The 12,436-nt window shown below is 43.2% G+C and overlaps 1 protein-coding gene across 1 annotated transcript in view; it reads left to right on the forward strand.

The window, feature by feature from the left end:
- Positions 1-12,436, forward strand: part of LOC134984705 (oocyte zinc finger protein XlCOF7.1-like) — a 277,850-nt gene that overhangs the window by 106,840 nt on the left and 158,574 nt on the right. Inside the window, exon 7 of the mRNA XM_063950222.1 lies at positions 9,641-10,374. Within this exon, the coding sequence (XP_063806292.1) occupies positions 9,641-10,374 (734 nt within the window). The remainder of the gene's footprint in view (positions 1-9,640; positions 10,375-12,436) is intronic.

Genomic DNA, 12,436 nt, shown 5'->3' on the forward strand with positions numbered 1-12,436 from the left:
AGCTGGACTTTGAGGAGATGCCGGCTTCCCCCCACAAGAGGGAAACCGTGTTAACTGCAATTCACAAATTGTATCTTCAACAGGTGGTGGTCAAGGTTCCCCTCCTTCAACAAGGAGTGGGTTATTATTCGACCATGTTGTAGTCCCGAAACCAGACTGTTCGGTCAGACCCATATTGAATTTAAAATCCCTGAACATATACCTGAAAATGTTCAAGTTCAAGATGGAATCGCTAAGAGTGGCCGTTGCAAGCCTGAAAGGGGGAGATTTTATGGTGACTCTGGACATAAAGGATGCATACCTTCATGTCCCCATTTATCCACCTCATCAGGCGTACCTCAGAATTGCGGTACGGGATTGTCATTACCAATTTCAGACGTTGCCGTTTGGTCTCTCCACGCCCCCGAGAATATTCACCAAGGTAATGGCGGAAATGATGGTGCTCCTGTGGAAGCAAGGTTTCACTATTATCACGTACTTGGACGATCTCCTCATAAAAGCGAGATCAAGAGAGCAGTTGCTGAACAGCGTATCACTTTCTCTGGAAGTGTAACGGCAACACGGCTGGATTCTATATATTCCAAAGTCGCAGTTGGTTCCTACAACTCATCTGCCTCTCCTAGGCATGATCCTAGACACAGACCAGAAAATGGTTTATCTCCCGATAGAGAGAGCTCAGGAGCTTATGACTCTGGTCAGGAATCTATTAAAACCAAAACAGGTGTCAGTGCATCACTGCACTCGAGTCCTGGGAAGGATGGTGGCATCATACGAGGCCATTCCCTTCGGCAGGTTCCATGCGAGGACCTTCCAATGGGACTTACTGGACAAGTGGTCCGGATCACATCTTCAGATGCATCGGTTAATCACCCTATTCCCCCAGGGCCAGGGTGTCTCTCCTGTGGTGGCTGCAGAGTGCTCACCTTCTCGAAGGTCGCAGATTCTGCATTCAGGACTGGGTCCTGGTGACCACGGTTGCAAGCCTCCGAGGGTAGGGGGTGAGAACAATACTCATTGTTCCGGATTGGCCAAGAAGGACTTGGTATCCAGATCTGCAAGAAATGCTCACAGAGGACCCGTGACCTCTGCCTCTAAGACAGGACTTGTGCAACACAGGGATGACATTTCCAAGGGCTGTGGTCAAGTCAGGAGACTTTCCTTCACATCAACATCCTGGAACTAAGGGCCATATACAATGCCCTACGTCAAGCGGAGTCCCTGCTTCATGACCAACCGGTTCTGATTCAGTCAGACAACATCACCGCAGTGGCTCATGTAAACCAGCAGGGTGGCGATGGTAGAAGCCACCAGAATTCTTCGCTGGGCGGAGAATCACGTAAGCGCACTGTCAGCAGTGTTAATTCCGGGAGTGGACAACTGCAGCAGGCACAACCTCCACCCGGGAGAGTGGGGACTTCATCAAGAAGTATTCACGCAGATTGCAAGTCGGTGGGAACTGCCACAGGTGGACATGATGGCATCCCGCCTCAACAAAAAGCTGCAGAGATATTGCGCCAGGTCAAGAGACCCTCAGGCGATAGCTGTGGACGCACTGGTGACACCGTGGGTGTTCCAGTCGGTCTATGTATTTCCTCCTCTTCCTCTCGTACCCAAGGTGCTGAGAATCATAAGAAAAAGAGGAGTGAGAACAATACCAATTGTTCCGGATTGGCCAAGAAGGACTTGGTATCCCAGATCTGCAAGAAATGCTCTCAGAGGACCCATGGCCTCTGCCTCTAAGACATGACTTGTGCAGCAAGGGCCCTGTCCCAAGACTTACCGCGCTACGCTGATAGAGGCTAGGAAGGATGTGACTTCTCAACATTATCACCGTATATGGCGAAAATATGTGGCTTGGTGTGAGGCCAGGAATGCCCCTACGGAGGAATCCCAGCTGGGCCGTTTCCTTCACTTCCTACAGTCGGGAGTGACTTTGGGCCTTAAATTGGGTTCCATTAAGGTTCAGATTACGGCCTTATCCATTTTCTTTCAAAAAGAACTGGCTTCTCTGCCTGAAGTTCAGACGTTTGTAAAGGGAGTGCTGCATATTCTGCCCCCTTTTGTGCCTCCAGTGGCACCTTGGGATCTTAACGTGGTGTTGAGTTTCCTGAAATCACACTGGTTTGAACCACTCAAAACAGTGGAAGTAAAATATCTCACGTGGAAGGTGGTCATGCTATTAGCCTTGGCTTCGGCTAGGAGTGTGTCAGAATTGGCGGCTTTGTCACATAAAAGCCCTTATCTGGTTTTCCATGCGGATAGAGCAGAATTGCGGACCCGCCTACAATTTCCTGCCGAAAGTGGTTTCATCCTTTAATATTAACCAAGCTATTGTGGTGCCTGTGGCTACTACTGACTTGGGGGCTTTGAAGGTTTATGTAGCCAGAACGGCTAAGGTCAGGAAAACAGAATCTTTGTTTATCCTGTATGCTTCCAACAAGCTTTGGGGCGCCTGCTTCAAAGCAAACTATTGCTCGCTGGATCTGTAACACGATTCAGCAGGCTCATTCTGCGGCTGGGTTGCCGCTGCCTAAATCAGTTAAGGCCCATTCCACAAGGAAGGTGGGCTCTTCTTGGGCGGCTGCCCGAGGGGTCTCAGCATTACTGCTTTGTCGAGTGGCTACTTGGTCAGGTTCAAACACCTTTGCAAAATTCTACAAGTTTGATACCCTGGCTGAGGAGGACCTTGTGTTTGCTCATTCGGTGCTGCAGAGTCATCCGCACTCTCCCGCCCGTTTGGGAGCTTTGGTATAATCCCCATGGTCCTTACGGAGTCCCCAGCATCCACCAGGACGTTAGAGAAAATAAGATTTTACTTACCGATAATTCTATTTCTCGTAGTCCGTAGTGGATGCTGGGCGCCCATCCCAAGTGCGGACTTCTTCTGCAATGCTTGTATATATTTATTACTTAAATAAGGGTTATGTTATAGTTGCATCAGAGTTTATCTGATGCTCTGTGATTGTTCATACTGTTAACTGGGTAAAGTTATCACAAGTTATACGGTGTGATTGGTGTGGCAGGTATGAGTCTTACCCTGGATTCCCAAAATCCTTTCCTTGTACTGTCAGCTCTTCCGGGCACAGTTTTTCTCTAACTGAGGTCTGGAGGAGGGACGTAGAGGGAGGAGCCAGAGCACACCAGAATCTAAATTCTTTCTTGAGGTGCCCATGTCTCCTGCAGAGCCCGTCTGTTCCCCATGGTCCTTACAGAGTCCCCAGCATCCACTACGGACTACGAGAAATAGATTTACCGGTAAGTAAAATCTTATTTTCGCTCAACCCCTATTAATTTGGCCGACCAGATGACTATCCTTTCGGAATCAGTGCTTTCTAAATTGACGTCTGATCAGAGAGAAGCACTTGCTGGCCCAATAACTATGGATGAAATCAATAAAACCATATCTAACCTTCCTCATGGAAAGTCTCCGGGACCTGATGGTCTGTCGGGCGACTATTACTGAATTTTACAAGCCCACATTGCCCTAACCTTGCTAGAATTATTTAGGTCTATACACGAAAAGGGAGCTCTCTACTCCGCTTTCAATGATGCTTTCATAACCCTACTCCCTAAGCCAGACAAGGATCGGAGTTTGTTGACGTCTTACAGACCTATAAGCCTGTTAAATGTCGATTACAAATTGGTGGCCAAAATCATGGCAACGCGCCTCCAGGCTATACTGCCATCAATCCTCTCGGACCATCAAATGGGATTCGTACAGGGACGTCATGCAGTTAGAGCCATTAGTACGGCTATAGCGGCTGTTGTGGCGGCTCAACGCCCGGCACCCACTCAAAATATATTGGTCAGCTTAGACATCCATAGGGCCTTTGACTCTATACTCTGGTCGCACCTCTATACTGTGTTAGAAAAAAAGAGACTTTGATGATAGTTTTGTAAATTTTATAAAATATATCTACCACAATCCAAATACTTCCCTACTGGTTAACGGCCTTTTAAGCCCAAGCTTTACACTAGAAAGAGGCACCTGTCAAGGTTGCCCATTATCACCCCTCCTCTTCAACATAGCACTGGATCCCTTACTACGCACTCTTCAGCAATGGCACGCCTTTCAGGGTATTAGAGTTGGGTGCAGAGAAATAAAGATCTCTGCATTCGGAGACAATATTTTGTTGTATGTATCCAACTCGGAACACTCCCTAGATCAAATATTACACACAATTCATTTATATGGTTCTATATCCGGCCTGCAACTTAACATGGACAAATCTGTGGCAATGCTCCTTAGGGGTACACTAACTCAACCTCGCTGGGCCTCCCATTTGTCTCTGCAATGGGCCAGAACATTTATCCCTTACTTGGGAATAATTTTACCCCGAAATCCGGTCAATTTATACCAATTTAATATTAAAAAGGTAATACATACTCTTATGGAAGATGTGAGACGTTGGGAACACCTGCCACCCTCTTTCCTGGGGCGAGCAGATCTCTTAAAAATGGTAGCAATACCTAGAATATTATACCCACTACAAAACCTTCCAGTACTTTTGACTAAAGCAGATACCGTTCACTTGAACGCTTTGATTAGGAAATTTATATGGAATGGAGGGCGCGCATGCATTGCTTTACGGAAGTTATATCAACCAAAAACGAATGGCGGCATCAACTTCCCTGATGTCACTGGGTATAATCACTCAGCTCTCTTGTGACATTTAAGAGACTGGCTGCAAGGGACATCGATTTATACTGATGTCTCTCTGGAACAAGAATTTTTGAGGGACCCTGCATTAATAAGCTTGTTACATCAACATGATCAGGAAGTGGAGGAACATATCAAATTGAATCCTTTGCTTTGGACAACGCGGAGGCTTTGGCACATCCTGCGTCACAAGGCTGGACTCAATGGTTTCTATTCTTTACATCTGCCCCTGGTCAAAAATCCTCAATTCCTAGACGGCATGGCTGCTCATCCCTTCACCCTATGGAGACTCGCGGGAATAGAGAACATTGGGTCTCTAGTGTCGGGGAGAAACGCCCTCTCACCTTTACAGAACTTTCTACTAAATATGCCATGGTTAGGCCATATCCTCTGGCCTTCCTGCAGACACGCTTTTATGTAAGCCACGTCCTACAGCATTTTTCTGACAAAGATTGGGATAGCCCCCTAGACGTCCTCTTGAAAAATACAGTCCCTCAACGTAAAGCTATCTCGATCCATTATACTTTTCTCAGAGATATTATGGATCATACTAAAGTGTCGGGAAGAGTGTCGGGGTGGTTGTCCCACTTCCCTGATTTGGAAAAGGCCCTTCTGTATTCTCGCAGAACTCTCCCTTCTAGCATGTATACTGAGCTATTCTTAAACATATTCCATAATGCATATCTTTCCCCGCTACGTCGATTTCATATAGGAACCTCCGCGACTCATAACTGTCCATGGTGTCACCAGGAGGAGGCGGATAACTACCATTGCCTGTGGGCTTGCCCTATCGTACAATATTTCTGGCACTTAATACGCAGATATGCTGAATACAAATTTACAAATTATGTCCCATTTACCCCGGAGTGGGCAATTTTTGGAATGGTTAATCCTATGCTTCGAATAACCCCGGGTAGTAAGAAATTACTACTGGCCATAAGCGCAGCGGGTAAAAAAAACTATATTGCAGAGTTGGCTTGATAATTCACCCCCTCAGTTGCCATTGTTTTTTTAATAAACGATACTTTCTGTTTCGAATGGACTGGATGGAGACACTCCTGCATAAGGAAAGGGAAGTGGAGCGTTTTTTTTCACTCTGGGAGTCGTACATAGACACGCTCCCACGTACCACTAGAAATCAGATTCATTATAGTCTTAAAGACACAACATGGTATCTTACCAGGCTGATAACCCATGATCCTCCGATAGCCTTGGCGTAGGGAGGGGGACACCTACTCTTGCATATTGGCCGTTGTTGAGGTTCAGGACTCGCAGTATTATTTGTGTTTGTATGTTAAAAAATTATTTTTGGGACATTGCTGTTGACGATTACTGATTTATACTGATATACAATAAGTTTTCCTCGACACCAAGAGATGTACACCTTGAACACTTAATGTTATACTCAGATTTACTTATTTGTATGACTGTTTCCACTATAACGAGAATTTGTATCAATGTACGATATCTGCTCTGTCCACATTTTGCAACTGGACGTATCAAATCAACATTGTAACTATTGTGGTATGTTTGTATCACTTCTTTGTTGCCGCAATAAAAAAAGATTTAAATTAAAATAAATAAATAAATATATATATATATATATATATATATATATATATGTAAAAAATATGAGTAAAGCGCCACATGTGAGGGAAAACACCACCTGAAATTGAATATATTTATATGTAAAAAACACTCCCTTGTAAGTAATAGGGTGTCAGCCGTCCCCTAAACAGTTTTACAGCATTGGTGAGATGCTGTATAAGATTAAATGAGTATGGGTAGATAGGGGTATTGGCGACCAGCTGGTGTTTTTATATACCAAAATATTTAGTGGACTAGTATCGTATATATAGGACTGGATTAAGGAAGAAACTCCTTTTTATGAAAAAGAAAAATAACAATTTATTTTATCAATAAAAAATATATATTTTACACTTGCTTTCTAAAAGATACATATAAAACCGATTCCTCTACAGATATAAAAAATGTATTAAAACGGATTATATAGTAAAAAGCAGTTGTATAAAAATATTTTAAGACATAGAATGGAAAGAAATAAGAATAAAAATATTTTTTAAAAAATTAGTAGTTAGTAAAAAACAGCTTAACTTAGGGTGGAAGGTCATACAGGAGACCTTCCACCAGCTGGTCGCCAATACCCCTATCTACCCATACTCATATATATATATATATATATATATATATATATATATTTGTGTGCACCACCATAGCGCATTTCGAATTCTTTCTTCTTTTTTCTCCTGGAAACTATAGGTCAGTAAGACAATACAGTAGGAAACTGTAGGTTAGTAAGACAATACAGTAGGAAACTGTAGGTCAGTAAGGCAATACAGTAGGAAACTGTAGGTCAGTAAGACAATACAGAAGGAAACTATCGGTCAGTAAGACCATACAGTAGGAAACTATAGGCCAGTAAGACCATACAGTAGGAAACTATAGGTCAGTAAGACAATACAGTAGGAAACTAGGTCAGTAAAAGAATGCAAAAGGAAACTCTAGGTCAGTAAGACATTACAATAAGAAACTATAGGTCAGTAAGACAACAGTAAAACTGAAGGTCAGTAAGACAATACAGTAGGAAACTATAGGTCAGTAAAACAATACAGTAGGAAACTGAAGGTTAGTAAGACAATACAGTAGGAAACTAGGTCAGTAAAAGAATACAGAAGGAAACTCTAGGTTAGTAAGACAATATGGAAGGAAACTATAGGTCAGTAAGATAATACATTAGGAAACTAGGTCAATACGACAATATAGTAAGAAACTATAGGTCAGAAACACAATACAGTAGGAAACATTTAAAAAGCCTTTTTATACGAGTTCCTCCTAACACCGCACAACTGCTCAGTGCGCAGACATTTGTGCGCAAAGTAAAAAAAACTTGCAGTAAAACCTATGGAGGATTTTCACCACTATTTGCGGCTAAATGGATAGGGAATTTTTTGCGATTAACTGAATCCCCCCCATAAAGTGTTTATACATACAGTATGATGTTACATTGAGATTACCGCTGGAGGAAACTCTGCCACAATATAATTGAATGTAATTTAGCCCGTCCTCGTATGGGTGTAATATATTAATATATTCTTACTGACCAGGATTACCAGCACTGAATCAGTTATCACCCAATATAATATACATGCCGCTGTTTAACTACAAATACACTTGTTTTTTTAATTACTTTATTCACCTTTATACATTTACTTCTGTGTTTTATATATCACTGATTTAGCTTACATACTTTACTGTACTTAATAAAGGTTATATATTATTTATTAGTGCACAAACAGGACAGCACTTTCTCTTCTTTGCTGTTTTATTATTGCAAAGCCCATGTAACCTCTAGTAATCCCACATGAGCGTCCATGTCACCTTTAGTAATCCCACATGTGCGTCCATGTCACCTCTAGTAATCCCACATGAGCGTCCATGTCACCTCTAGTAATCCCACATGAGCGTCCATGTCACCTCTAGTAATCCTACATGAGCGTCCATGTCACCTCTAGTAATCCCACATGTGCGTCCATGTCACCTCTAGTAATCCCACATGAGCGTCCATGTCACCTCTAGTAATCCCACATGAGCGTCCGTGTCACCTCTAGTAATCCCACATGAGTGTCCGTGTCACCTCTAGTAATCCCACATGAGCGTCCATGTCACCTCTAGTAATCCCACATGAGCGTCCATGTCACCTCTAGTAATCCTACATGAGCGTCCATGTCACCTCTAGTAATCCCACATGTGCGTCCGTGTCACCTCTAGTAATCCCACATGAGCGTCCATGTAACCTCTAGTAATCCCACATGAGCGTCCGTGTCACCTCTAGTAATCCCACATGAGCATCCATGTCACCTCTAGTAATCCCACATGAGCGTCTATGTCACCTCTAGTAATCCCACATGAGCGTCTGTGTCACCTCTAGTAATCCCACATGAGCGTCCGTGTCACCTCTAGTAATCCCACATGAGCGTCCGTGTCACCTCTTGTAATCCCACATGAACGTCCATGTCGCCTCTAGTAATCCCACATGAGCGTCCATGTCACATCTAGTAATCCCACACAAGCGTCCGTGTCACCTCTAGTAATCCCACATGATCAAGTTCCAGTCTAAGCATCCTAGCTTTTTTGTTTTGTAATGATTACAGGTAAAAAAATGTCAGTTATAAAATTATATATTGTTAACTGTAACACCCTGGGTCTTGTCTACTCATTTTATATATTAATGTATTTTATTTCCAGCAAATGGACACACAAGCAGGAATATCACAGAAGGACATCTAATGGTATCCCCGGATTGTGACATAAAAGATAATGATCGTAGACCTGATTCTCCAGGAGATAACCTCATTACCCCAATTATACATCCAGCTCTATCAGCTGATCCCTCTGATCCTAGGAAATGTTATCCTGATCACTCTGATATTGGTGCATCTGTTACAGCTCTGAGAGTAGAAACAGTGTTTCCCTGTTCTATAGATGCCAAATGTTTTACACAGAATACAAAGTGTATTACCCATCAGCCAGCTAAGGCAGGTGAGAGGCCATTTCCATGTTCTGAGTGTGGGAAATGTTTTACACAAAAATCAGCTCTTGTTACACATCAGAGAAGTCACACAGGTGAAAAGCCATATTCCTGTTCTGAGTGTAGGAAATGTTTTCCACGGAAATCAGATCTTGTTACACATCAGAGAAGTCACACAGGTGAGAAGCCATATTCCTGTTCTGAGTGTGGGAAATGTTTTGTATATAAATCAAGTCTTGTTACACATCAGAAAAGTCACACAGATGAGAAGCCATATTCCTGTATTGAGTGTGGGAAATGTTTTGCATGTAAATCACATCTTGTTAAACATCATATAAGTCACACAGGTGAGAAGCCATATTCCTGTTCTCAGTGTGGGAAATGTTTTGCATCAAAATCAAATTTTGTTACACATCAGAAAAGCCACAGAGGTGAGAAGCCATATTCCTGTTCTGAGTGTGGGAAATGCTTTACATATAAATCATATCTTGTTACACATCATATAAGTCACACAGGTGAGATGCCATTTCCCTGTTCTGAGTGTGGGAAATGCTTTACATATAAATCACATCTTGTTACACATCAGAGAAGTCACACAGGTGAGAAGCCATATTCCTGTTCTCAGTGTGGGAAATGTTTTGCATCGAAATCATATTTTGTTACACATCAGAAAAGTCACACAGGTGAGAAGCCATATTCCTGTATTGAGTGTGGGAAATGCTTTGCATGTAAATCACATCTTGTTACACATCAGAGAAGTCACACAGGTGAAAAGCCGTATTCCTGTTCTGAGTGTGGGAAGTGTTTTCCACGGAAATCAGCTCTTGTTAGACATCAGAGAAGTCACACAGGTGAGAAGCCGTATACCTGTCCTGAGTGTGGGAAATGCTTTACATATAAATCAGCTCTTGTTACACATCAGAGAAGTCACACAGGTGAGAACCCTTATTCCTGTTCTGAGTGTGGGAAATATTTTGCATGGAAATACGATCTTGTTAAACATCAGAGAAGTCACACAGGTGAGAAGCCGTATTCCTGTTCTGAGTGTGGGAAATGTTTTGCATGGAAATCAGATCTTGTTAAACATCAGAGAAGTCACACAGGTGAGAAGCCGTATTCCTGTTCTGAGTGTGGGAAATGTTTTGCATGGAAATCAGTTCTTGTTAAACATCAGCGATTTCACAGGTGAGAATCCATTTTCATGCTGTGAGATAAATAAATCTGCTCTTGTTGAACATATTAGACATTACCCAAGCACGGAACCATTTAAATCTTCTGGAGTATAATTATCACTGTTGTGCAATGTTCCTCAAGGGTCAATCCTATCTCCTATGCTTTATAAAATATACATGCTACCACTGGGTGATATAATCAGACGTCATGGCCTGGTCTACCACTGCTATGTAGATGACCTGCTTTTTGCTCCATGTACTGAGAACCTAATACCAATCCTAAATAGTTGTCTAGCTGGGCGCCAGGGGTGGATGATGCCAGCCCAGCATTACATGGTCCAAGGTACCAGAAGCAGCTTCTGCCTCCTTACTGCCCTGCTGGCTTCTACAGATGAAGGATTGTTACCAGCAGTACCAAGAATCTCCTGTCATTCATTTATGGGTTGAACTTTTAGTTTTGCAGCCCTGACCATGGAACTCACTGCCTTGCACAGTCCAAGAGACCTCCACTCTAGAGACCTTCACAAGTAGACTGATGACTGTTACTCACGCTTTTCATTAATGTACCTCTATTTACTTCCTAAATAATACATCCCAAATGCTTAGGTCTTTTTTCTGCTGTTTATTTTGTATCTTGTGCTTTGTGTAAATGTGTATGTCTAATACCAGTTTCTACAATCTGTATTGCTGCACGACAATATGGCGGCCATTGGAACGTGTTTTCACTTCTTCTAGTTTGCCTAACTTGTTGCTGACACTCATCTTGATCAGGAGTGTTTTCAGATACAAGATCCTATCTATATATACCCTGTACATTATCATGTGCATTAGTCACCCGGGTTCCATCTGCGGTGGTTTGTTGTATGTTACATCTATATGGTGCGGATACTTCCTGTATGAGTTCATAATAAAAGCTTTTGTTTGCATCTAATTATTGCTGTATAGCTTTTATTTCTCTTACGTCCTAGAGGATGCTGGGGACTCTGTAAGGACCATGGGGTATAGACGGGCTCCGCAGGAGATATGGGCACTCTAAAGAACTTTTAGTATGGGTGTGCACTGGCTCCTCCCTCTATGCCCCTCCTCCAGACCTCAGTTAGATTCTGTGCCCAGAGGAGAATTGGTGCACTACAGGGGAGCTCTACTGAGTTTCTCTGATAAAAGACTTTTGTTAGGTTTTTTATTTTCAGGGAGCACTGCTGGCAACAGGCTCCCTGCATCGTAGGACTGAGGAGAGAGAAACAGACCTACTTAAATGATAGGCTCTGTTTCTTAGGCTACTGGACACCATAGAAGATAGAAGCCGGGCGAGTATAAGAAAAAAGAAGACCTCAGGCGGCAGAAGACTTCTGATCTTCACTGAGGTAAGCGCGCAGCGGTAACGCTGCGCGCCATTGCTCCCACATGTTACACACACGACCGGCACTGATGGGTGCAGGGCGCAGGAGGGGTGCCCTGGGCAGCAATATATACTTCTTTTTTTGGCATATTAGACACATATAGGCTGCGGAGTCGGTGAATATGTTTATCCCCCGCCATTAATTGTAAATTTGAGCGGACCGAAGCCTGCCACTAGAGGGGGCGGAGCTTGGTCGCACAGCGCTAACCAGCACCATTTTCTCCATAGTGTGCTGAAGAGAAGCTGTCTCCCCAGAATGGTGATACATGGCTGAAAAAGAGGGGGGGGGGGCACATTTTGGCGCAGTGAGTGTATTACACGATTGACATAATATAAAAGCGCTATATCTGGGAATTGTTTCCAGTGTCAGTTGGCGCTGGGTGTGTGCTGGCATACTCTCTCTCTGTCTCTCCAAAGGGCCTTGTTGGGGACCTGTCCTCTTATAGATAGATCCCTGTGTGTGTGAGAGTGTCGACATGTTTGAAGCGGAAGGCTCATCCAAGGAGGAGGTGGAGCAGAAGATTGTGGTGTCTCCGTCAGCAATGCCGACACATGTTTGGTATGATATGTGGAATATTTTAAATGCTAATGTGACCTTATTACATAAGAGAATGGACAAAGCTGAGTCCAAGGAAACAGCAGGGAGTCAATCCGCG

Source organism: Pseudophryne corroboree, assembly GCF_028390025.1.
Source record: "Pseudophryne corroboree isolate aPseCor3 chromosome 3 unlocalized genomic scaffold, aPseCor3.hap2 SUPER_3_unloc_75, whole genome shotgun sequence".
Lineage (NCBI taxonomy): Eukaryota > Metazoa > Chordata > Amphibia > Anura > Myobatrachidae > Pseudophryne > Pseudophryne corroboree.